General features: G+C 43.3%; 1 protein-coding gene and 1 long non-coding RNA gene across 3 annotated transcripts in view; one reads left to right on the forward strand and one right to left on the reverse strand.

Annotated features, from left to right (window-relative positions):
* Positions 1-148: 148 nt before the first annotated feature.
* gpr157 (G protein-coupled receptor 157) lies at positions 149-23,479 on the reverse strand. 2 transcript variants are annotated; one of them, XM_085145173.1, is made up of 6 exons: positions 22,974-23,479; positions 19,193-19,451; positions 12,458-15,562; positions 6,667-6,880; positions 1,965-2,159; positions 149-1,611 (listed from the first exon to the last, which is right to left on the reverse strand). In XM_085145173.1, exons 3-6 carry the CDS (start codon positions 12,838-12,840, stop codon positions 1,405-1,407), a joined length of 999 nt encoding a protein of 332 aa, XP_085001299.1. In that variant the 5' UTR covers positions 12,841-15,562; positions 19,193-19,451; positions 22,974-23,479; the 3' UTR covers positions 149-1,404. The 2 variants fall into 2 exon arrangements, with proteins under 2 accessions (XP_085001299.1, XP_085001298.1); XM_085145172.1 differs by having other exon boundaries at positions 22,970-23,479.
* Positions 12,560-24,273, forward strand: part of LOC146495294 (uncharacterized) — a 20,991-nt gene continuing 9,277 nt past the window's right edge. The window contains exon 1 of the long non-coding RNA XR_014871441.1: positions 12,560-12,681. This is a non-coding gene — a long non-coding RNA (uncharacterized LOC146495294). The remainder of the gene's footprint in view (positions 12,682-24,273) is intronic.

Here is a 24,273-nt window from a genome sequence, read left to right on the forward strand (position 1 = left end):
AAAAATTTGATTGGAGGAAAATATATTTAGGCCTGTGATGTACTGGCGACCCTTCCGAGGTGTACTCTGTGCGCACCCACTGTCAGCTGGGATAGGCTCAAGCCACAGCGCAAGCCCGTTTTGATAAGAAAATGGATGGATGGAAAACTTTTTAGCTCAAAGAAAACTGTTTATTTGTACAGTTTAAAGCGTATAAAAAGTGCAACTAGAAATAATATGTGGGAACTATCCCCACGCTCCTTTGCATGTGCATATTAAAGCACAAAGAAAATAAAAATGCCGGAGCAAGTACGCTGTGAATTTTAAACCAATATTTCAAAACTTTGGGAAGTAGAATCAGGGCACCGGGTTCACCCACTCATCATTAGTAATGCACTCAGCCTGCATTTTTAGTCGGGCGAACAAGAGCCACCAGCTCAAAGGAGAAGTGAGGCTCATGAGTGAAGCCTGAGTTTGAAAGAGGAAGGATGACATGTGATTATAGATCATGCAAAAAAACAAGAAAAAAAACAACACAAATTTGACCACGGTGATAGTAATGATGCTAATTATGGTGACACAACAGACGCCGCCAATCTTATGAAACTGGTGTCTGATGATGTTGAAACCAATGCCTTGGGAAATAAGTAAAAAAGTTTCAAAAGTAAAAGGAGAACAGCAGTTAGAGCAAAGCAGATCATGTATTTATTCCTTTAAATAGAAAATGATGATAATCTACTCAAAAATGTAACAATATAGTATCTCCAGTGAAAGAGAAGTCAAGCTAACAGTTAGAATAATGCACAGCTCTTTAGATGTGAGTAAATGCATTGCTCCTGTCTTTGCTTCAGGAGTAGTGTATTTAGAGCTTCTGGCCACATTTGTTGATGATACAAAAAAGAAAAACACAAAAAATTACAGTATAATTGTGACCTAAAGCGACAAAGCTTTACCTGTTTCTCTGTTGTTTGTAACATAACCGGGCCAACAAAAGTTTCTCCCCAAATTCACAATACTCGGATACTAGAAAAACAAACAACAACAAAAATCCTTCACAGTGTTAACCTGAGTACAGTACATGGTAAGCAGAGCTCCTTCACTTTCTTTGGAAGGAGGGAAGTGAAATCATCAACACACACCAACCCAAAGAAAAACAAAACAAAACACTTTACCCATGTGACCTACAGAACTATAAATGCAAATAATGCTTCACCTTATGTGTAAATAATATAAAATCAGGCAGCAACACCCCATCACCCACAGTGCAGACACGTGACACAGAAGTGCATGCTCCTGCAGAATCTCCAGAAGCCGTCGCACGAGCACTTTGTGTAATGAGGGCTCGAGGTGAAGTAGAGAACTCCTCCTCCCTTCATGTCAGCCTCTTTGCTTTGCCTTCATCTTCTCATTGCACCAAACAAAGTCTCATCTGTCGGCGTGGCCTCGTTCAGTGCTGTCTTCTTCTCTCCGGGCAGTTGCGTCCTGCTCCGGTAGCAGCCTGTGCGGGCGCCGCGCCTCTGCTCGACAATGGGAGCAGGAGCTGAGCGCGGCGCAGAGGCGTGTGCGGATCGGCTGAGTGAACAAGACGAACATGACGCAGTTGGCTGCTCCCTGCAAGGTGTTGCCAATCCCCTGTGGGATCAGACGAAAGAGGGGTTTCAGATGGGGGCATCATGTCGGCTCATTCCAGAGGAATAAAAAGTCTTTATGAGTTTTGATGGCAAATGTCGATTCAAAATGGCTTTATTTTACCGTGCTTGTTTTATCGGTCAATAAAACAACACATTTTCATTTATATTATCGTGTTCACAGTGCGTAAAAATGTTTTATGCACACTTACAGCGGCACAATCATGTAATAAAACAGTCCAAACATCATAAAGGCTTCATTTCATTTTCAAGCCATTTAAAAGGAAAATTTACAGTATTTTGAAAATGCTTTGTTACTTTTCAAAAAGGCAAAAAGAGAAAGAAGCTTAAACTCACGTGCAGCGTGACCAGCGCTGGGTTCTGTCTGACATTTGAGTCGGCTAGCAGCAGGATAAAGCGCACCGTGCTCCAAATGCGTAGGACGATGAAGATGATGGGGATGAGCGTGAGCTTCACATCAGCCATAGAGGAGAAGGAGTGGGCGGGAGGCCTGTTGGCCAAGATGGGACGGTACTCAGAGAGGGCTGCATGCTGCGTCAGAGCATCAAGAGGAGACCATTAAAAGGAAATAAAGAAAGAGAGAAAATGTGCCATCAAGAACATCAGATAACTTTCACACTACTTGGTAGATATTTGAGGGAGATACAGTCACGTGAAAAAGAAACTATAACCCCTTTCATTACACTATATCATAAAAACAACAAGCCAAACTGCAGAAACTAAGTACATCCCGCGATTCCGTAGCTTATAGAACCACCTTTAATAGAAGTAAGTTGAAGTAATCATTTCTGTGTGACTTTATAAGTCTCTAATATCATTGTAGAGGGTTTTGGCCCAATCTTCTACACAATGGTGCTTCCGCTCAATGAGGTTTGTGGGCATTTGTTCATGCACAGCTCTCTTAAGTAAGGTTGAAATCTAGACTTTGACTGGACCTTTGCAGCTGTTCTGTTGGAGATTTGCCTCTGTGCATGAACCTGTTTGGATCAAGCTTTAGCATCCGGACAGATGGCCTCAGATTTGACCCTAGAATACTTTTATACAGAGGAGTTCACGGTTCACTCGGTGACGTCAAGCTGCCTCCTGTGGCTGAAAAACAAGCCCAAATCATTACCCATGCTCCACTGTGGTTGGATAACTCGTTAGTGACATTCTATAGTGACATTCCGGTGACATTCTATAGAGCCACCATAGAGAGCATCCTAACGTACGGCATAACAACATGGTATGCAGGGTGCTCAGTTGCAGACAGGAAAGTACTGCAGAGGGTCATCAACACAGCCCAGGAGATCACTGGCTGCTTTCTGCCCAGTCTTGAGGCCATTGCAAACTCTCGGTACCTCAGCAGAGCTGGCAATATCATTAAGGACTACTCTCACCCCAGTAATCAACTGTTTGAACTATTACCGTCAGGCCGACGGTACAGGTCACATAAAACCAGGACAAACAGATTGAGGGATAGCTTCTTTCCCAGAGCTATCACCGTAGTAAATAAGCACAAAACAATTGAACCTGCTTAACTATACCATACTTGCCATTGTCACTATATTATGCTGCTATCCTGTATATATTGTACTTATTATTGTCTGAGTACTTCGGTTGTTTTATTGTACTTTTTATATTTTACATTTATATTTATTATTGCATTTTGCACCAAGGGAGTGGCACTCCAATTTCATTGTACTTTGTACAATGACAATAAAGGCTATTCTATTCTATTCTATTCTATTCTATTGCTGATATGCTGTGTTTGGTTGCAACTTTGCATTTCTAAGCCGTGGTGCCATGTTCTTTTTTTAGAGAAAACATAGCTTCCTCCTGTTAACCCTTCCTGATAAGCCATATTTGTTCAGTCTTTATTTAATTGTGCTGTCATGAACTTTAACATTTAACACGTTAACTGAGGCCTGTAGAGTCTCTTGGGGTTTTTTTGTTGCAGTTTCTCTGAGCATGCACGGTCTGACTTTGGGATATTCTGGGACATTCACTCTTAGGAATATTGGCAGCTGTCATGAGGTGATCCACACCTGCACACTGACAAAACTTCTGCTTTCACAGAGGTGCTCACACCATTATTCCCGTACATTTGATGAGGAATTCCTGGCTGCTACTTACCCTCCTAATTCTTTATGGACGCGGTAATCGTGTGATTAGATTCTCACGCCGTTTCTACATTTTTCGCCAGTTTTTGTTAAATAACGACATGGAGCTGTATGTTATGTGTTGTTGTTCATCTGGGGTTTTGCTTACTTCATTTTAACCTGCTTAGGACCAGATGATTGTCTTAACATGTCCTGATATGTAAAACTGAACTTTCTTTTTCCCATGACTGAAAGTTTCTGTTAGGATAAAAGTGCAATATAACAAAGAATGATTTCATCCACAGTGTGACTACCTCTGTAATGTGTGTCATAATAGTTAGCATGTTAGGGTTAAAGTTTCCTGTCATCCTCTAGGGGAACAAATCAGTTCCTTTAATGCTCAACTGCTGAAAGTCTGATACAGGAACTGGGATGCATTGATATTCTGTGCATACATTCCTATAGAAGATTTCAGGCTGTGATCAGTATGTTGTTTGGCTGAAATGATTTATGAGCCAGAATGTTTTAAACAAACTGTATTTCCACTTTATGCCCAGGTGATGATTTTAGCCTTCTAAGACTAAATGCAAATAATGACAGGCCAATACATTTTGGGTTTTTTCCCTAAAGACAACAGTGTCTCTTTCACTCTCTGACTATGATATTAATCATAATGCAGAAGGCATGAGGGGAAGTGTGAGATCAGCTTTTTAATGAATAAAGAAACTCGTTCATGATTCACTCTGTCGACCTGAAAACAACCCGAAACCTGCAGAGCAGCTGATCACCAGCAGATTTCCAATAAAGGTCAAAGGTTCTGGCTGATTACAGAAGAGTGTAAATAACAGATCCACTGTGGATCGCTTGTACTGACAGTGTTGGGGAGTAACGGAATACATGTACCGCCGTTACGTATTTAAAATACAAAATATGAGTAACTGTATTCCGTTACAGTTACCGTTTAAAAAGGTGGTATTTAGAATACAGTTACTTTGTTGAAATAAATGGATTACACGGCGGTACTTCCCTGTTTCATATTGTGGCGGGTCAGGACTGTTTGGGTTTTGTTTGACAGCTACGTTCTGTTGTTTCAGGTGGCAGCGTTACGGTTGCCATGGTTACAGGGTGCCGCTCTCTCTCTGCGTGTTTCCTGGGTGAGAGAGCGCTTTGTTGTTGTTGTGCTAAGCTAATAGGCAGAATGCTACCGGTATAGCTCTAAAGAATGTAGCATCATAGGCAGTGTAGTCCGTGCTGCAGGGAGAATGGACTGTGATACCCGTTATGTGTCTGTGAGCGAGGGAGGGAGAAAAAGGAAAAGTACGAGCTGTCATCGAGCAAAAACGGGAGCTGGAAGCATGTAAATATAATAATAACCACTGCAGCCAAGAAGAGAGCCTGACGAGCCCAGTTGTAAGTAAGCTATTAAGACTAGTTATGGGTACCGGTATCCGGTGCCATCATGGCACCGGTTCTGACATAAACGGTAGTAACCAGACCGAAAAGCAGCGCGCATTTCGGTGCTTTTTTTTCCTGAGCTGTGATACACTTTCTTCTTCCTTACATTTCTATTGGCGGTTGGCAAACAACTGAAAGGTGCATTACCGCCACCAACTGGTATGGAATGATACACTTTAGATTCTAGCCAATCATTTTACGTTTCGAGGATAGTAGGCGGGTCCAGGTACGTACGTTCATTTAGAGCAGAGCTACAGATTAAAAATGCCCAAGGCAAAGCGGTCAAAAGTCTGGCTGTACTTCACAGCAAAAGATGCAAACTCAGCAGCCTGCAACAAGTGCTTTAAGCTGATACTGTCAAAGGAGGTCACACTTTAAATCCGATGAACCTAGCCCTGCCAGTGTAGCAGAAATGATGATGGCAGCAGCAGCCGTTCTTCTCTGCGTGAGTAGCTTAATGTTGTTCGTGTGTAATTTACGTTGAGTAAGCTAACCGCGTTATTAAATTAATGCATGTAACGTGAACTAGCAAACACCATCATAGCTACATGCGGCTGTCTTCTTGTTTGATGGCAGATACTCCCTTCACCCTGGCCAAAAAGGCTAAAATGACCGAAGAAAAAGTGGAAAACAGCTAAACATGAGAGGTTTTTGGACAAAGTTTGTGTTTTTTCCATTGTTTAAGCACTGCTTCCAGCCCAGAGTGATACCATATATGCCCTATACCTGCAGAAAAGACTAACATTGTTATCTTTTTACAAAAAAAACAGCTGAACATGAGAGGTTTTTGGACCAATTTTGTGTTTTCCATTCTTTAAGCACCGGTTTGGGCACCGTTTAAGCACCGGCACCGTTTCAAAAGTACCGGTTTGGCACCGGTATCGGATAAAACCTAAACGATACCCATCCCTAATTAAGACTCGACTGTACACCGTGTTCGTGTTTTCCTCTGAAACAATAAGTTCCGTTGGAGCAGCCTTTCAACGCCTCTCTCTGTCTCTCGCTAGCAAAGTTGACCCAGACAACGAAGTAAAGCTAGTTTTCAGCTACGAGCCCGACACAAACCCCACGTATTAGCCAGAGGTCCCTTTACTACGGTTCGGAGCCGCGGACCTTCAGTAACAGTAATAAATCACAGCAATAGTACATTCATGTAGTTGTAAACAGCATGATAATATATTAAGTAATCCAAAGTATTCAGAATACGTTACTCTCATTGAGTAACGTAACGGAATACGTTACAGAATACATTTTGGGGCATGTATTCTGTATTTTGTAATGGAATACATTTTAAAAGTAACCTTCCCAACACTGTGTACTGAGTACCGGAGCATTAAGAAGGATGATTTTAATGCATGGCAGGAAAAAGAGTTGTGTATCTGCAGGTTTGTTGTGGTTCTTAATGTGTAAACAGATTTTTGAACACAAAGTGACATATTCAAATAGTCACAAAGCTCTGTGTACACACGACTGATGAACGAGGTCCCTGGTGTCTTCCTCACCGCTATGTGGATGTGCCTCTTGATCAGGATGTAGAAGAAGGGGAGGGTGAGGTACGCCAAGAACTCCCAGATCTTTCCAGTCAGCAGCATCCACAGGACCCGGTCTTGAACGTTGATCCTGACCCAGCACCAGCCCACCGACACCTCTGACGCATCGTAACCAATCTTGTTGAGACTCACAGCTGCAATAGTGATGGCCAGAGGAATTCCCCAGCTGGAACACAAAACAAGGGTTTGTAAGAGTAAACACAACAGCTCCAAAGGTCAGAGTCCTATTTTTAAACTTTCCCACTGGAGGTTTTTATGTAAATGTTTGACGGGCATGACACCAACACTTGCAGCAAAGACATGTGACGGTGTGTGATAGTAATCTCGTGCTTAAGGCTTTTGTGTGTTACATGGTGCAAACTGCAGAGTCACGGCCAGTTCTGTTGTTGAAGAAGATAAAACCACGATATGAATTCTGCATTGTTTGCAGCACTCGTTAGTTTCCCGCCCCCCCATGAAGCACTTCTCCTCTTATAACGCCACTTTAAAGGTTACTAGTTTTTCATTGCAGTATATACAGCAGCAGACCTTTATAAATACCAAAAAGACAGTGCGTGTGTCTTAGTGTATATAAGCCTCCATAAATGCCTCTGTTGTGTGATCTCCAGTTCATTGCAGTATCTGAGAGCTCACAGAGAGATTGTTAGGATGACAACGGCAAACACTGCAGTGAGGCATACCCATGGGTGAAAATGTTCCCGTGTCCAAAAATAGATCGATTAAACGATGGTACATCACAGTGAGTCAACTCGTTAACAATCAGTGAGGTCAAATCATTAACGTGCAGAAGGAAAGTGGACAACAAGGATTAAAATGTGCAAAATAAAAAAAGAAAACACTACAAGGGGTCGTCACACTGGGAGGCTCCGCATGTTTGATTGCTGTTTTGTGAACCACTAAAATAAACATTTGTTTTAGCTGTTACATTTTTTACAAAATTTACATGTTAATAAAGTGAAATATATCTGAAGCACAAACATGAGTAATGAAATAACTGCTTGTCAATAAAGTGGACACAGTACTGAGTCACCCCTCATTTCTTTGTATTTTACGTCAGAGGAGCCAGATTTTCTTGGAATTTTTAAATTACTCTTGAGCAATAGTTCTCCAGGCTTTCTGAGCATCCTCCAAAGTTTTTTATTTTTTTGGACATTGGCTGTTTTTTCACCCATTTTCAGTCCAGTCCTTGTACCTGACTATTTTCAGAGGAATGCGTTTTTTGTTGTTTTTTCACTTCTTAAGCTACTTAAAAATAACCTATGAGTCATTCAAGCACAAAAAAAGCACGTGACTCAAGGGATGAAAAAGTGTTGTGTCTACACATAACAGACAACTTGGCAAAAAAACAAACAAACCCATTTTATATCTTATATATTTTATATCTTTAGGGATAAAAATGTTTTTATTTTCCAGAGATTTATTAGTAGAAAAGTTGACATGGTGCCCCCCTCCCCCTGACTATTTGGGCTTGAATTGTACAAAATGAATCTTTTAACCCTGGAGAAACCATGGGGTCAATTTGACCCCATGGTTTCTCCATGGTTTCTCCAAAACCAACAGCAAAGTAAAAAAAAAAAACAAGAAAAAAAAGGAAAGGGATACATTTAGAAACTGAGACTCAACATTAAAGCTCACAATTTCACATCTCCCATTATTAAAAATGTACACAACTATAAATGTTATAGCATTAGCATTTTTTAAAAACAGCAGGTGGAAAAATGGCCAATTTGTATTTTTTTTCCGAGTAAACGTCACTGCTATAAGTCACTTTTTTTTATATCAAACAGAGTAAAAAAAACAAAAAACAAAACCCTGTAGAACTCCAGGGTTAAATGAAAGAAAAAATTCTGGTAGCTCATTGCCCAGACTTTCCTGTAACTATAAAAATTGACCAAAAATGTCCTATTTTATTTATTTAGAATCCAAAAATGCATGCCCTCTCAGCATGGTGTGCAGTGTGTCCTTCAAAGAAAATGGGGAAACTGGATGAGTGGAGGACAAAAGAAGAAGTGGCAGGCCTAAAACCTATCTACAGCAGAAGGGCAGTGTCTGAAGGTCACATCCTTAAAAACGGGCCTGAGAACGCACCGGGTCCTTCATTTGATTCCTCTACTGTTCACTGAAGCCTCACCAGAAATGGTCTCAATGGAGAGGTGACTGTTAAGAAGACATTTTTAAGGAAGGGAACAAAGTGAAAACCCCAAAATACACAAGAACTGGAGTGAAAAATCAGTGGCAACATGTCTTATGGAGTGATGAATACAAATATGAAACGTTTGGCTCGTGTCATCATCAGTATGTGTGGAGGAGGTCAGGGAAGAGTGTCTACACAACATTGAGGGTCTACAGTCATCTAGATCGGAGGCTGTATCGTGGTCGGAGCTGCATTTCAGCCAGTGGCGTTGGAGATCTCGTTAAACTGATTAAATTATGAACACAGAAAAGTACAGGCAGATTTTGATCTGTTATGCAATACCATCTGAAGAATGTGACTGACCACAGCTTCGTTTTTCACAACAATAATCTCAAACACCACACCAGTCCAGTAAAGGCATACCTGGATAGAATAACACACAATGGTTCACTATCAGTCATGGCTTCTCCAGAGCTGGACCTCAACATTATTAAAGCAGTGTGTGACCATCTAAAGGTGGCCAACATCCAGAGAAGAGCCTGGAGAACTATTCCTGAAGACTACTTAAAGAAATTACAAGAAAGCTGCCTAAGACAGCTCAGACTGTGGTGAAGAATAAAGGCAGCCATACCTAATATTGACTGTGAAGCTTGTTAGAATTGTAAAAGGAGTGGGAGTCCCCACCAAGCATCATTTGAAGGTGAGACCTCCTTTTCTAGCCAACGGTCACTATAGCACATGATGTGAAAAGAAGGCGAGATTAGCTGCTGATTTAAAATGACATAAAGTGAGAGAAACCTTCTGTCATGTTGTTTAAATTTGAACTTAAGTTCTTCTTTTTATTATCTCAGGGTGCATATTATTAAATATAATATGTCAGGTCAGGATCCTGTTTCTTGACTTTTCCAGTGCCTTTAATACCATCCGGCCCTGTCTGCTTCAGGAAAAACTAAACAGGATGCAGGTGGACCCCTGCCTGGTCGCTTGGATCTCCGACTACCTCGCCGACAGACCACAGTACGTCAGGCTGAGGGACATCACGTCTGACACTGTGGTCAGCAGCACAGGGACCTGTACTGTCCCCTCTTCTCTTCACCCTGTACACCTCTGACTTCTGCTACAATTCTGAATTACGCCATATTCAGACGTTTGCAGACGACACAGCCATCATGGGGTGTATCTGGGATAATCAGGAAGAGGAGTACAGAAGTCTGGTGAGGAACTTTGTCACATGGAGTCACACAAACCACCTGCAACTCAACACCTCAAAGACTAAGGAACTGGTTGTGGACTTTGGGAGGTCCAGAGCAGGTCCACTGCCGGTTCAGATAGAGGGGGAGGAGGTGGAGGTGGTCAACAAGTACAAGTACCTCGGGCTGTGGGTGGACAACAAACTGGACTGGTCATGCAACACAGAGCACCTGTATAAAAAAGGCCAAAGCCGACTGTACTTCCTCAGGAGGCTGAGGTCTTTTAGCATCTGCAGGAAGCTCCTGAGGATGTTTTACCAGTCGGTGGTTGCTGGAGTACTTTTCTATGCAGCACAGCAAAGAAGGACTCATCCAGGCTGGAAAAACTGATCAGGAAGGCTGGCTCGGTCGGCATGAAGCTGGACAGTCTGGTGACAGTGGCAGAGAGAAGGACACTAAAAAAACTACTGGACATTATGGACAATGCTGGGCATCCTCTGCACACGGCCATAAACAACCAGAGGAGTCTGTACAGTGACAGGTTGCTTCTCCCAAAGACAAGACTTAAAAACTCCTTTGTCCCACACGCCATCAAACTGTTTAACTCCTCTCTGGAGGGGAGAGGGAGGGGAGACAGGAGGACAAAGCTGTAGTGCCTCTTCACTGTGCAATACTTTTTGTTAATAACCAACGGTGCAATAGACTTCAATACTCGAAATGTGCAATTCCCTTGTATTCTTATTCCTATTTATTCTATTTATCCCTTTTGTATACTCTTTATTTATATATGTCTCTGTATTTATATATGTGTATATATGGTATTCTGCTCACATTCTGTAACTTCTGTTGGTGCTGTGCTATTTGGAAACCGAATTTCCCAGAGGAATCCACCCGAGGGATTAATAAAGTTCTGTCTTTATCTTATCTTATATCTGCAAAGTACAGACTCAATTTGATTGATTTTAATGAATTTTGATAAGAAAAAACAAAAAATGTTTTGTTCTACGGAAGAAAAGAGCAGGGTGGACATGTTGGGGATGTTTTTGACCATGAAACCAGAAAACAGTGAATGTGAGGAAAGATGAATGAAAAGCTTTGAAAATAAAATATTGTCTTTTTGGCTGTTATTGAACTCATTTATCCACAAATAAATCAGCAAAGTTTCAGTAACAGAAATTCTGACAGTATGACTGAATGTTGTCAGTGATACATTTTAAGTTGGGGCGTTTTCTTTTTTCTGTTTTTGCTGGTAGTGGATAAAAAAAGGCGAGGCACAGTTCAGACGGCGATCTATCGCAGGACAAACACACAGAGACAACCCTTCACACTAATTCAGAACCACCAGTTAGCCTGACTTGTATGTTTGTGGATGGGAAGCTGGAGCACGCTGACACGCAGAGAACATGCATACTCCACACAGGACCCTCATTCTGTCAGGCAGCAGTGCTAACCACAGCATAAACATGTAAATACCTTTTCAGTGAAGTATGTGGAAAATCCCCCATACGTAAATAGTGTTAACAAAATATCGCTTTGAAAGTATTTATTGTATCATTATGTCTTCTAAGTAAACATAAACTTTTTTAAAATACAAATGAGGCAAGGCTTTACAGCCCCCCCTGTAGATCCGCCCCTGAGTTAGGACGACTCTGTAGGCTTGAAGTGTACAAAATAAATGTTTTAAATGACAGAAAAAGTTCTGGTAGCTCATTGCTCAGTCAGCCCTGTAATTATAAAGCTGGACGTTTTTGTTAATTCACAAAAAAAGCCCCTATTTTATTCATTTAGAATCCAAAATGTGTGCCCGCCTTCACATACAGTGGGCCAGATTGGATTCTTTGCCTGACCATTTCTGGCCCCCGGGGCCTTATGTTTGACACCCTTTGTGTAATGGATTTGTAGGGAGTCCCTTGTTCAGTGTTCCTACCCAGAGAAACACACACGGAGGATCCAGGTTGTCCTGGTAACATCAGCTGGTGAGAAAACAAGTGAGCACGTGTCATGCATCAGCTGATTTATGAACACTCGTCACGTGAACTGATCCAATAACTCCATGGTTAATATTTGAAAACTAGGTCCCACCGTGATGTCAGCACGTCACCCCGTTATGCGGTGTAACGTCAGGACGTAGCTTGGCAGTAGACTGGAGTTTTGCGCCAACTTTCAGAGTGTTACAAAATAAAGTAGGTGCACGTTAAGTGAGCCAAAGCGGTTTGTGTTTGTGGTCTAATTCCCAGTTTAAAGGAGCCGTTTTGAATGTGCAGGTGCCAACTTTTAACAAGTCACTGTTCAAAATCTCAGAAAATGTGACGTAAACTCAATTTTAGGGGGGGCAACTGCCGAAATCCCAAGATGCTTCAGGGCGCAGGTACCACCGGAGCAGGTTTAGTAAACAGATAACACTCCGCGGGTTGCTTACCTGACGAGGTGGAACACCAACACGAGGCTGTCAGCGACTCTTTGGTTGGTCCTCACGATGAACACGTACAGGTAAACGGCGATGGCCACGGTCCAGAAGAAGGAGCTGGTGTTGGCGAAAGTGGAAATCGCTCCCTGCGCGACGCACTCCGCCGAGTTTGTGCGGAAGACGCTCCACACTCCGAAGGCGTAGGAGACGGCGGAGAGCCAGTCAGACACCGAGAGGTAAACCAGCAGTTTCCTCGGAGTTGTCCTCAAATCCGACCAAATAATGTAGGTGAGGATAATCAGAGAGGAGCCCAGGAAAGATAGCGCGCACGAGAACAGCACGATCACCTGCTCGAACAGATACACCTCGGTCTGAGTCTGAGTCGCGTTTGCCATCGTGTAGCGCGATCAGGCACGAGCTGCAGTCGTCTCGCGGACACCGCAGTCTCTGTTTGTTTGTAAACACCTTTCTTTTCCCGGCCGAGCGCACTGGTTTTATTCTGGATGTTCCCAGAGGCTCTCCACATTATTTTCCCTTAAGACCAGGCGACGGTTTAAAAACACTCCGTCCAGTCGAGCCACATGACTTGAAAAAACAAACAAAAAACTTCTACTGCTTTTAAGGGAGTCAAGCAAAACTTTTCACCCAGCTTAAAGCCCTCCTTCCCCGCCGCCCCCTCACCAACCGGAACCCAAAGCAGAAGTTAAGTCAGCTGGTAACCTGCAGGCACTCAAAGGGTCTATTTTTGAGTGGAAGTGTCTCAGTTTGTGCTGTCCAGCATTGACACAAAGTGCCACACACGGCACATGACAGCATGATGAAACCGCTTCCCCATTCCTGTCATGGTTTCGCAAAAAAGGATTCGCTGCTCAAGTTAGAAAATGACGTCTGTTTTATTTTAATAACTATTTTGTACATGTAAAAAAAAGAAGAAGATACACTTCACATAAATTTAAGCTGGTGCAAGTGCATTGAATAACAAGACGCATTCGTTTTTATATAAATGTATGTAGAAGTTGATAAAAAAGTGACTGAATTTTGGCTTCAGTAAGTGCAGTGTTGCAAAGTGGGCAATCAAAACACATGAATAGGTGGTGGCACCAAAGCAGAAGTGTCATCAAAGAGCACAGAGGAACTGAATAAATAAAAGCGAAACAAAACATAATTTAAAAGTACATCAGCTGTGAACATGATGGGCAGCAGAAAACTGAAACATTGAAATGTTTTTATTTTAATTATTTGATGATGTTGTAAACTACAGGACATAGATTGCATCTAACAAATATTTTCATGGTTTCACTTCATTCTTCTTTGCAAGGTAAAAAAAAAAGCATTTAAAATTGTGTATCCAGAACCTCACTGTATTAATCCTCAGGTATACAAAAAAGGGAAAAAGCTGCAAATGTGTAAAAGCGATTAAATCTGAAGCATGGGTTAAATGACTAGTTATTTAAAACACCCAATCATGAATATAAAAGCCTTCATGGGTGAATTTAAATGTAGACAAAGGACCAATTAAATTTTTTAAGAGTGAATTCACGGTAACCCATCCTGCAGTAAGAGTTGAAATCTCAGCTTTCTGGGGCAATAAGTTCATTTTTAAATAAAAGCATAATTTTGCCTGAAATTACATTTCTATTAGCGATGAGTTGACTTTACACAGAAATAAAGGAGAAGCTAACAACTAACATCTGGCTTGCCTCCTGTCCGAGTGCTGTTGATTCTTTGGTGGCCTTGTGATTTGCAGTTTACCAAAGAAGTGTCATGTAAAACGGTTTAGAGCCGAGCGGTGACCTTGTGTCAGAGCAGGACTTTTACTGCTTCTGCATTACTGCAGCCCAGAAAAACCTGCAACCCCCTTGTTTTAGTGTTTGTAGCAGTGCAGCAGAACATTGGTGGGTTTTTTTTTCTTTGTCTTTTTTTCCTTGCAGACTGCAGCAAACTCGGCATCTGCATTATCGCCTGAATCACACCATCGACAGACAGTTTCAGACACTGTTTTGTATCGTGCATCAACAATAACGGTGAGAGATTCTGAGATAGAGTAGAGAAAAAATCAGAACATCGTGTGTGTGTGTGTGTGTGTGTGTGTGTGAGAAGGCCTAAATTAATGTGCACCTGACTCATCTGCACACATTAGGTCGTCTTTGGTCACACAGGAATATTCTCATCATGCACTAAATAAAAAGTGTTCTTTTTTTAATGTAGTCCAAAGAGCCTTTCTGCAACACTTTTGCATTATTACAAAATTCTTGTGTTAAGTAAGGAAAAAGGAAAATATATAAATCAGTATTTATCTAACTTTATTTATAATGCTCCTTTTCTACAGCAGCAATATGTCACAAATAAAATATCAGGCACATAAATCAAGAATTAATCATATCCACTTTCTTTTTGTTTGTGTGTTACATCCAGAAATATCAGTGGAGCAAATTAAATTAAGGGATCAAAAACATGCATTTGCAACTGAAAAAAAGTCAGAGTAAGCCAAGCTGTATTTTCTGAATGAAAGGGCGTTTTCGTTTGTTTCAATGAAAAGGAGAAAAAAAAGGCAAAGGTTTCACAAATTGGCGCAGCAGCGTTTGATCAAAAGCATGCCGGGAGGTTTGCTTTCAGTCACAAGATGGCAGCAGAAGATCATGATAGTGCAACAGACAGTGTGGAAGTTTGACGCTTTGATCCGTTTTCTAAATATTGCGGAGGGCCATGCGCTCGGCCGATCTCTCCTCAGTTAATTCTCTTAGGAGGGTCGAAAACTTACAGTGCCAGCTCCCAGTTTCCTCCCTCTCAGCTGTGATCCCGGGGCTTCTTATTGCGAAGAATTTCTGCGGCAGTATACTTGCTGATTGCTTCATTCTCACTCCTCACAACAACCAGCTAAGACACTGCCAGAGAAACACCCACAGCAGCCGCGTCCAACCACCCGACTCCGGGCTTGCTCTCCCCAGCAGGGTCCTGACTGGTCTTTGGTGCATGTGTCCACCTGCGAGCCTGGCACTGCTGACGCTTTCCATTCCCAGCTTCGTGGTGATGGTGTTGTCGGTGGTTGTTGGAAGGCAGCGGCCTCGCACTGAAAGCCCCCCCTCGCCTCGAGGGTGGCGTGGTGCTCTGGCAGCTCTGTAAGAAAGCAGGAGGAAATGTTAGTAGTTGTTCATTAAGTGTATAAGTATAGAGGCCCTTTCTGCTCCCTGACTGAGATTTACACAACTGCAACGCACAGACGAGCCCACGTTTCGCTTCATGAAGTGAACCCCCGAGCTTGTTTCCAAACTGATTTCTTGATCTCCTCCTAGCCGGTTTGTGCAGCATCACTTTAAGTGCACACAACTTTGGCAAACACAAACACCCCCGAACTAAGAATAGGCTTGCCATGACTCATGATTTTGCAACAAAAAAGCTCGGTTTGATTTAGCTCTCAACTATTTGTGTGGCTGCCAGCTTTGCTTCTGTTTTTTTTGGGGGGAGGTTATGTCTTTTTTTTTATTTTTAAATGTAATTTTTTTTTTACCCTAGCTCCATACAGTGCTAGTCTGTGTTTGTGTACCTCAGGGACCACAGCTAAAACGCTATCAGTTGCGTTTGCTCGCTGCAGTGCTATTTTGGGCTGGCTGACCGCTCCATACTGTCGTCTCCCTGTGGACACTGCTTTGCTCGCAGGACAGCATGGATACTAGAGACCGGTAGGCACATGCTCTTAAACGAAGGAAGAGAGGACGTTCCGTAGAGGGAGGAACGTCTGGAAAACAAACAGTTTGAATTACATCAACTATCCGCTGTTATTGCTTCTGAATTCTGCAGCGAGGCTATTTGTGGCCCTCTGCGTCGGCTTCTGGTCTATCTTGTGACGTACTTTTTGGTTGTATAACTGGAAATTCCAGTGTTTTTATTTGTGGTTTAAGCATTTTGATCTTTTCGAAATTCTAAGAAAGCACTTTATGACGCTCTGAAGCTTCTTGCCTGAAACCAACACAAAATTTGAATTTGTCAGCGTCTGTCTTCACACACACGCACAACTGATGTCCACAGACAAACGCAGAGGTCGCACCTTGACCTGCTTTCACCAAGCAGCTGCATCCTTGTCCCTTTGTGCGTTTGCGGCGAGTTAGATGCCGCCTTCGCTGAGCACATGATGACAGGAATTCCTTCCTGTTCAGACCTTGAGGTAATCCTAATACAGGAACGAAGAATGGCAGGGAAAACAAAAAGCCTGCTAAATGAATGGCCGGCCGCCCCACCGCCTCTCACAGCAAACAGCAGCGAGCCTCGACTAACAAATGCATTTAAAGCCTCAGGCACGGCTCACCTCTCCTCACAGATTTCCCTATTGTAATATTTCCGTAGTATTGTCCAAACCTGGGAAAACAACCCCCTTTTTTACAAATATTAGTCAGAGGTGTGGATGAATACTGCTCGAGTGGACTTAGTAAGGGATAAATAAATGCTGTTTTGGGGTTTAACCTGTTAAGTACATCTTAATTTAGCTGGAGGGGGATGTATCCAGACGATGCGGCTAACACTAAATTTTTGTTATTATCACCACATCTGCACAAGCTAAATGAAAAGATAACAATAACGCTTTTCATCAAGTGTTTTCTTTTTTTTAGCATATTGCTTATTGTGCGTTTTATCTTTGTTGTGGCAAATTAATTGCACTCGGTGTGAACAGGGAGGTGGAGGAAGTGCACAACAAGAACAAAATTGCATCTCATTTTCACGTGTATCAGGTTTGTTTTCTTTAATCATACTTATTATTTCACACCACTCATATCGCAGTACTAGTTGTTTTCTAAATTAATCGACTGCCATTTAACAAAATAAAACCTTGACAGTAAAGATTTGGGGAAAAAGTGTTTTGGTATTTTTGGGAAGATCAAAACAAAATCATTAATGTTTAATTATTATAAACAAATTAAAGTCTTTTAAAAAATATTTAAAGTCATATTTTATATTCCCTTAAAAATACCCTTGTTTCTTTTGTAGGAAAAGTGAAACTAAACATTTTTATTGTCCTTTTTGATCCAATATGTATTTTCCTGTTGCTAAATTATGATTTTTTTATTATTATTATTTTTTAATTTGAAAAGGAAAAACGTGAAAGCTAATGTAAATTAACAAGCCTGGTTTAAGATGTTAACGTGTCATCGATGGCTTGTAAGAGAGCATCATTTGGTCCTTTGTGGTGTAACTAAAAGCTTTAAATATCAGATTAAAATTGACTCGTAAAAAAACACAAAAAGATTTGTGTTAGTGTTAGACGTGTGTAATCTGGAGTGTCAAACGTAACATTGCACATGGTGCACATAGCGTTTGCCTCAGAATAGCTTTTGTTTAAATAACCGTGGGACTCTGTAGGTCTACAGTTTCTGACATATTCAGCCTCCAGGCAACAATTTTCCCCAGCAACACTTCACACACACGTGTACAAACCCCAGGCTCGCCTATACTTCCTGATCATGGTGGATCCCTCTGCTGTCAGGCCTCACAATGTGTAATCCAAACGAGTCACATTCACCCACTTTACCTCACTTCCCTGTTTCTCCTCATGTCACTCTGCTGCACATTTCTTGGTTGATCAACGCTTCCACAAACCTAATCATCTGATTGCAAACAGTGACATCAGTATGTACTGAAGGGCCGTGCTGCTGAGCAGTTTAACACATGCACAACACATCGGCATACACGACATGCGAGCTTAGCCTCTCGTTGTCATTTTTTTAAAACTTTTATTTTTAGAACAATTTGAAAACATATTTGGGTTTGAGCTAAATGAATCTACACGCCAAACTGCAGTGTGTTAATAATTAAATAGAACAGAGTCTCACACTCGGTTTGCTCTACCCCTGGTTGCCAGAGAGAGGGGAAAAAAAGAGTTTCCCCAGTAACTATCTTCCTGCTTGACCACACACAGCTAAAATACACAGATCATAGTGTGTTGGACACTAAATGATTATCACCTGAGTCCTCGGGTGATTAATGTATTTGAGTTTTTACCCGCCTGCATGAGTTTTTACAGTAGGGTTTATCAGTGCTGTGTGATAATGTGTGACAGCGTGGACAGACTGGCCTTCGTTTATCTGCTTCTCTGTGTACACTGTTCCTAATCTCATTTCGCTTCCTGACTGACATGCTGATGACACGTCTTCTGAGAAACAGGGCCGCTCGAATAGTCTGACACCGTCTGTCGTGAGGGCAAACTCGAATCAGATCCCGCTAGATACAAATCACTTCTGAGAAACGAGGACCTGTTGTAAAGCCTTTCGCTCTCGGCTCTTTTGGGGCTTTTCAGGAGGGGAAAGATGCGGCCTGCTGGGTCTCCTGTTGGAAAACTGGCTTTCATTATGAATACCAGAGAAAACAATAACAAAAGCAGCTGCCCTTCTCCGTGAGGATCAAGACGAGATGATGAAAGGGTCACTCATCCTGCCACTGAGCAACTGGGTACTGTGTTTGGGTGTATCGTAGCTTTCGCTAACCTTTTGTGTAGTCACCATGGGATTAAGCCAGCATCAAAACTCAAGCTTGGACGCTTCTACTACTTGCAGTGGCTTAAATTATCGTTTTCTAATTTCTATTTACAGGCTGATCTGAAGGCCTCAGCCTGGCGTCATTTTAATTCCCCTGAACTAGTTAGTGTTTCTGAAAATTTCACTCAGTTTCAGCAGAAGTGCACAGGTCCTCCGAAGTGTTCAGCTGTAGCATTGTTGTGTATGTCAGAGGCATTTGTTTACACACAGTTTGGACACTCACCAGTTAGCCAGGCAGCAGCAGAGGTCCACCATCCAGCGTGATCTCCAGCGGGTGCACTCAACGTGTTGGCATCAACAGGAGTCTGTTCACGGGCTCTCCCGATGTGTGGGTCACTTCACTCTGGAAAAACTGTTGACCACCAGCCTCTCGCCTCTCCTCCTGTGGCTGCCTCTCTCTCTCTCTGTCTGTTCAGTCAGGCAGTACAACAAGTCAAGGCATGTTCCAACACGCCACCAACAGCCGGGCTGGATGTATGAGCCTGCACAGGGGGAGGAGCAGAGGATCAGAGAGGGGGGAAACCCAGAAAAGACCCAGCATGACTCAGCCTGCTTCGGTCAGTTAGCATAGCTTTCACTCTGAGCACTTTAACACATGAGTTAGTCTTCGAAGGTGCATTGTGACTTATTCTGTGTGACATGCTTAAGTCATTTAAGTCAGAATCAGAGATGAGGAGATGCTCTAATGGGTGACGACCTGCTGAAAATGTGTTAGACAGAGGAGCGCTTTTTAAAAAACTCCTCTGACTTCCTGGCCCACGTCTGGCTGCAGGCGGTGACTGCTTTGTCTTTTCACTTTCTGTGTCCTGCCGGTGGAAGCAGCTCAAAATGTCTCTGTCCCAACCTCCCAGTCTTTGTCAGCTGAAGCTGAATTTAGATTCAAGTAGATGAAATGCCTTTTACAGCGCTGCTGTTCACCCATGCTCTTATTAGCAGTTAGTCCTACTTAATCTTTAACACAGAAGAACAAATAGTTTATAGCATACTAATAAAAGATGCTGATTCATTAAATCTTCGTTGGGTTTTTTGTTTTGTTTTTCCCAGTAACTCAGCGGGTCACTTCAATTACAGATGAAGTCCGTCGGCATGAATTATGAAACTGCAAAAAAATCACAGAGAACGCATCAGCAAAGATATGAAACGCTGTGAAATATTAGTTGCTTCCTGGAAAAGTGACATTTTTTAGTGAAATCAAAATTTCTAAACGGTTTATTAATGCAGCGAGAAAAGAAAAGGTGCCGTATAGAAGTGTCCATTTATCTGCTGACACATTAAACTGCATTAAATGTGCAGAATCATCAGCATCCATGAGTGCTAATTATTCAAACCTGCTTTGCTGTTAGCTGGGGGTTTTTTTTTTCCGTTACTAGAGCAGGCCTGATGCCGGTTCATCACTGCTGTAGTGGAAGTTGATCACTAGGCAGATTCTGGGAACAGCAGTAGGAGCCAGCTCAGCAAAACTCACCTGCTACTATATGGTCTGAGTTTGGCTGCCTGAGCATCTCTGAAGCTGCACTGTACATCAGTGCTGCTGCTCTTCACTGCAGCCTGTCAACAGACTGATGACCTTATCAATGAAAGAGCAAAGTCACCGCGATGTTACGCCCTGAAACAGCTCAAAGCACTTTCGGCTCGGCTCGGAGCCTCGTCTTTGCCCACCCCCTAACAGCAACTAGAGAGGCTGCTGCCGTTAGCTGCCTTAATTTATTGGAAGTGGTGTTGCGGCACCGCGCAGAAGTATTTTCACAAAGTGCCGGCAGTAGTTTCACCAACTGACTTGACCGATAATTTATGCAATTTACTCATGAGTGAAATATGGGTAACCGCTGACGTAGCCCCCCTTACTGGAACGTATCCCTGCACTTCAGTGCAGAACTGTAGTTATTCATCCTCCTACCTGCAGCAGACTGCAGCTGAAGCCTCAGATTTGCATCTGTGTCAGTTTGGGATGGGGGGGTGGGAGAAGGAACCCCTAGCCGAGCAAGTTCAAAGCTTGCTGCATTGATTACATCATCGGAACTGGAGTGCTGGAACGGGACAATGCACCATCAGAGGGGAGGGAGGGGGGCAATCGGCTAATCTCACCAGTGCCTCCCTGTGGTGCTCCATGGGCAGTGTGTGGGGGTAGGGGAGGTTGGGGGTGGGGGGGGGTCTTTCCCTCTCGCTCTCTCTGCCTCTGTCTCTAAGCTCAGCACAGTCCAGCACATTGCAGGACGGCCTGCTCTGCCATGCAGGGTCATGTGACATCAGGACTGTCTGAGATTTTCTGAGAGGGAATGATGCTCTTTGGTGTATTTCCTCCTGTGTGTGTGTGTGTGTGTGTGTGTGTGTGTGTGCGCACTCTTGCATGTGTGCCATTACAGGCCAGCACTGCAGGAACTCAGCTGCTGCAGGACACTGCAGGATTGCTGCTCTGCTGCTGACTCTCTGTCTCCTGCTTCTCTCTCTCTCTCCTTTCTCTATTCACTCAAGCAAATTGCTCAAGGAGGATGGTGAGAGCATGTGCTGCATACTTTTTCAGCAGGGACGGAGGGGTGGGGGGTGCGTGGCTGAGAGAGAGGAGGAGGAGGGGGCAGAATCACAGAGGTGCAAAGCATGCCGGTGAGGCGCTCTGCTGGGCAACTGTACCTCTGAGAGAGACTACAGTAGAGAAATTGGAGATGAGGAAAGAGGAGGAGGAGAAGGTGGGAGGTGGGGGGAGGGCAGAAGCGAGGTGCAAGGAACATCAGGTGAGTGCGGCAGTTCCCTTCGCTGGCAGTGTAGCACCCCCCCTCAGAGAAAGTGTGAGCAGGAGAACTGCAGATGTTCCGAGATGATGTCAAGCTCCGGATGTAGCACAGACCCTTTAGTACAGTTTGTGATCATCATTGTGCCCGTCTGCCTGCAGTGGGGAGAAACACAAAGTCCAGAGAAACGCCTTGGACTCCAGCCTCACCAAGCTGACGATGCAGGGCCGGCTTTTTCAAGGTCTTAGCACAGTTACCCGAGGTGAACTCAGAGCTGACCGTGTAGCCAAGTGAATTCACCATTCACACCTTCCATACTGGTTTCCAAGCATTTGTAATACTTTGACTTTTATAAGAAGCTCATAAACAATTTCTACATTGTTTCTGAAACAGAGATGCTGCAATAAAACAAAAGTAGCAACGTCTTCTTTTAGAGCAAAGTTGCTGAAATATTGCTGCTGCAACGATAGAAAAGACTGGTCCCGCTCTAGGACGTCTTTTAAAAGACAAAAACGTAATATCTAAACGAAACAGAAAGCATTCATCTTCCACAGTCAAGTGCCAAAGTCTCTACAGAGTAGCACTCTGATGTGAAATCCCCTTATAGGATGGCAGAAAAGTCCCAGTAACTACAGCACAACTTCATGACTGCACCACAGCTCCCCTGTCCCAAACAGGCCACTGTAGCCTCATTCTCATTTCCCCATTTAGCACTCAGACACTCACACAGTCCAAGATCCCTGAAAAATCCTTCTCACCAGTTCCCAGCATCATGCTTGCAATGAAAACACGCTGGTTAACATAAATGCACAGCTAGCCGAGAAAAGTAGAGCTCAGGCTGCCTGTCGTCTTCTTAAAAGCTAGGTCAGCAAAGATGAAACTCTCCACTGGTGTGGAGAGCATCCTGGTGAGTTTTTTTGTCCTTGTGTCAAATAGCGAGTCCTCTGGACCAGCCGCTATCTGACACGCTGGCTGCTATTTCCAGCCTGTACCATGTGTTAAACATGGATGAGGGAGCAGTGGAGCCTGACTGCTAACTGACTGGTTTTCTGGCAGACTGCTGCCTGGTTTAATGCTGGTGCAGAGGAGGCTGAAACTGATGAGACAGAAGCCGCCAGGAGCTCTAACACTGCAGGCATGCACACCGACATACACATATCAACTCCTGCAATAATAATAATAATAATAAAAGTATACAATCCTACAGAAAGAAGAGCCCGTCATAGAAGAAGGCAAACAAGTTAAATAAGACTAGAGAGGAAAGGAAGGTATACCTACGGACGAGCCTCTGACCGCATCTCGCACACAGGAAGGAGAGGAGGAAAACTTCTCTGCACTCACTCTGAGCCTCCTGGTTGCTGGTGATGTGCTTTCATGGCGCGGCAAACTTGACTGCAGCATTGCCTCCTGAACAGAATGACATTGTTTGCGCTCTCTCTCTCCCTCTCTCTCTCTCTTCCTTTCTCCTCCTCCTCTTCCTCCTCCTGTACACGCTTGCTCCCCCTCCTCTTCTTTGCACGCTTGCTGCCAGCATAAACTGCACAGCTCAGCAGTGTTCCCCCACTGCCGCAGCAGATCCTGCATGAGCTCTGCGTATCTGAGTGGGATGGGACTTTTAAAGGGGAACGCAACCTCCAGGGTCAGTGTGTGTGTTTGCATGTGTGTGTGCGCTTATCCTCAGTCCGCCCTCCTCTCCTCCATGTACCCCCTCAGCAAACCTTCCTCCTCGTCGACACCCCCGGGAATCATCAGTGTAAAGGACTCCTCGCAGGAGAGACCCCCCCACCCCCAACCCACACACCTCCCCACCACCCCCTCCGCCGCACACATAACTCGCCATCCTCTTTTATTCGTTTTCACACCACAGCAAAAGCTGCTTTGAGATATGAGGGTGCTCAAAACCTCAATGAGGAACTGTCCCTGCTCCGCGCAGAGGCCGTCTCCCCCTTGTCACAGTATCCAAAATCACTGAAATCCAATTTCCTCATAAACACACACACACAAAAATAAAAATATAAAAACCTGGGAGGATGTCCTCGGCTATGGTTTGAAAAATGATGACGTTTAAAGAACGTTTAATTAATCTGAGATCACTAAATGTGAAGACGTTTGAGTGAATTAGGAAAATCAGTGCTTTTAAATCAAATTTGCCATCTGGTTTTATTGGGGGAAAAGTTGCGTGATTTATTATAATCTAACCAGTAACTAAAAGCAATTTTTCAAGCCAGTACATAAACACAAAGCACACCAAATGCGTACGGGAAACGGTGTCTCCAGGCATTATGATGAATGAGTAATAATCAGGCAGTAAATTAATGCATTAATTTCAGAGCTCCCCCCTTCTCTCTCTCAAAGTTGTACAGTTCTCGTAGGTACAACATTTCCTTCGGTAAAATGTCCTTAATCTGCAATCCCTAATACCTACCCTTCATTACCCAAGATGCACTGCTCCACTGGTGCTATTCTGCAGTGCGCTAAAATATAGAAATATCTTGACCAACCGAATTTGTCTCTTGTGCGTTGCACAACTCTGTGAGAGTGAGATCATCCATCATTCAGTCAGACATTGAGCTTGAAC

Source organism: Neolamprologus multifasciatus, chromosome 20 (genome assembly GCF_963576455.1).
Source record: "Neolamprologus multifasciatus chromosome 20, fNeoMul1.2, whole genome shotgun sequence".
Taxonomy (NCBI): domain Eukaryota; kingdom Metazoa; phylum Chordata; class Actinopteri; order Cichliformes; family Cichlidae; genus Neolamprologus; species Neolamprologus multifasciatus.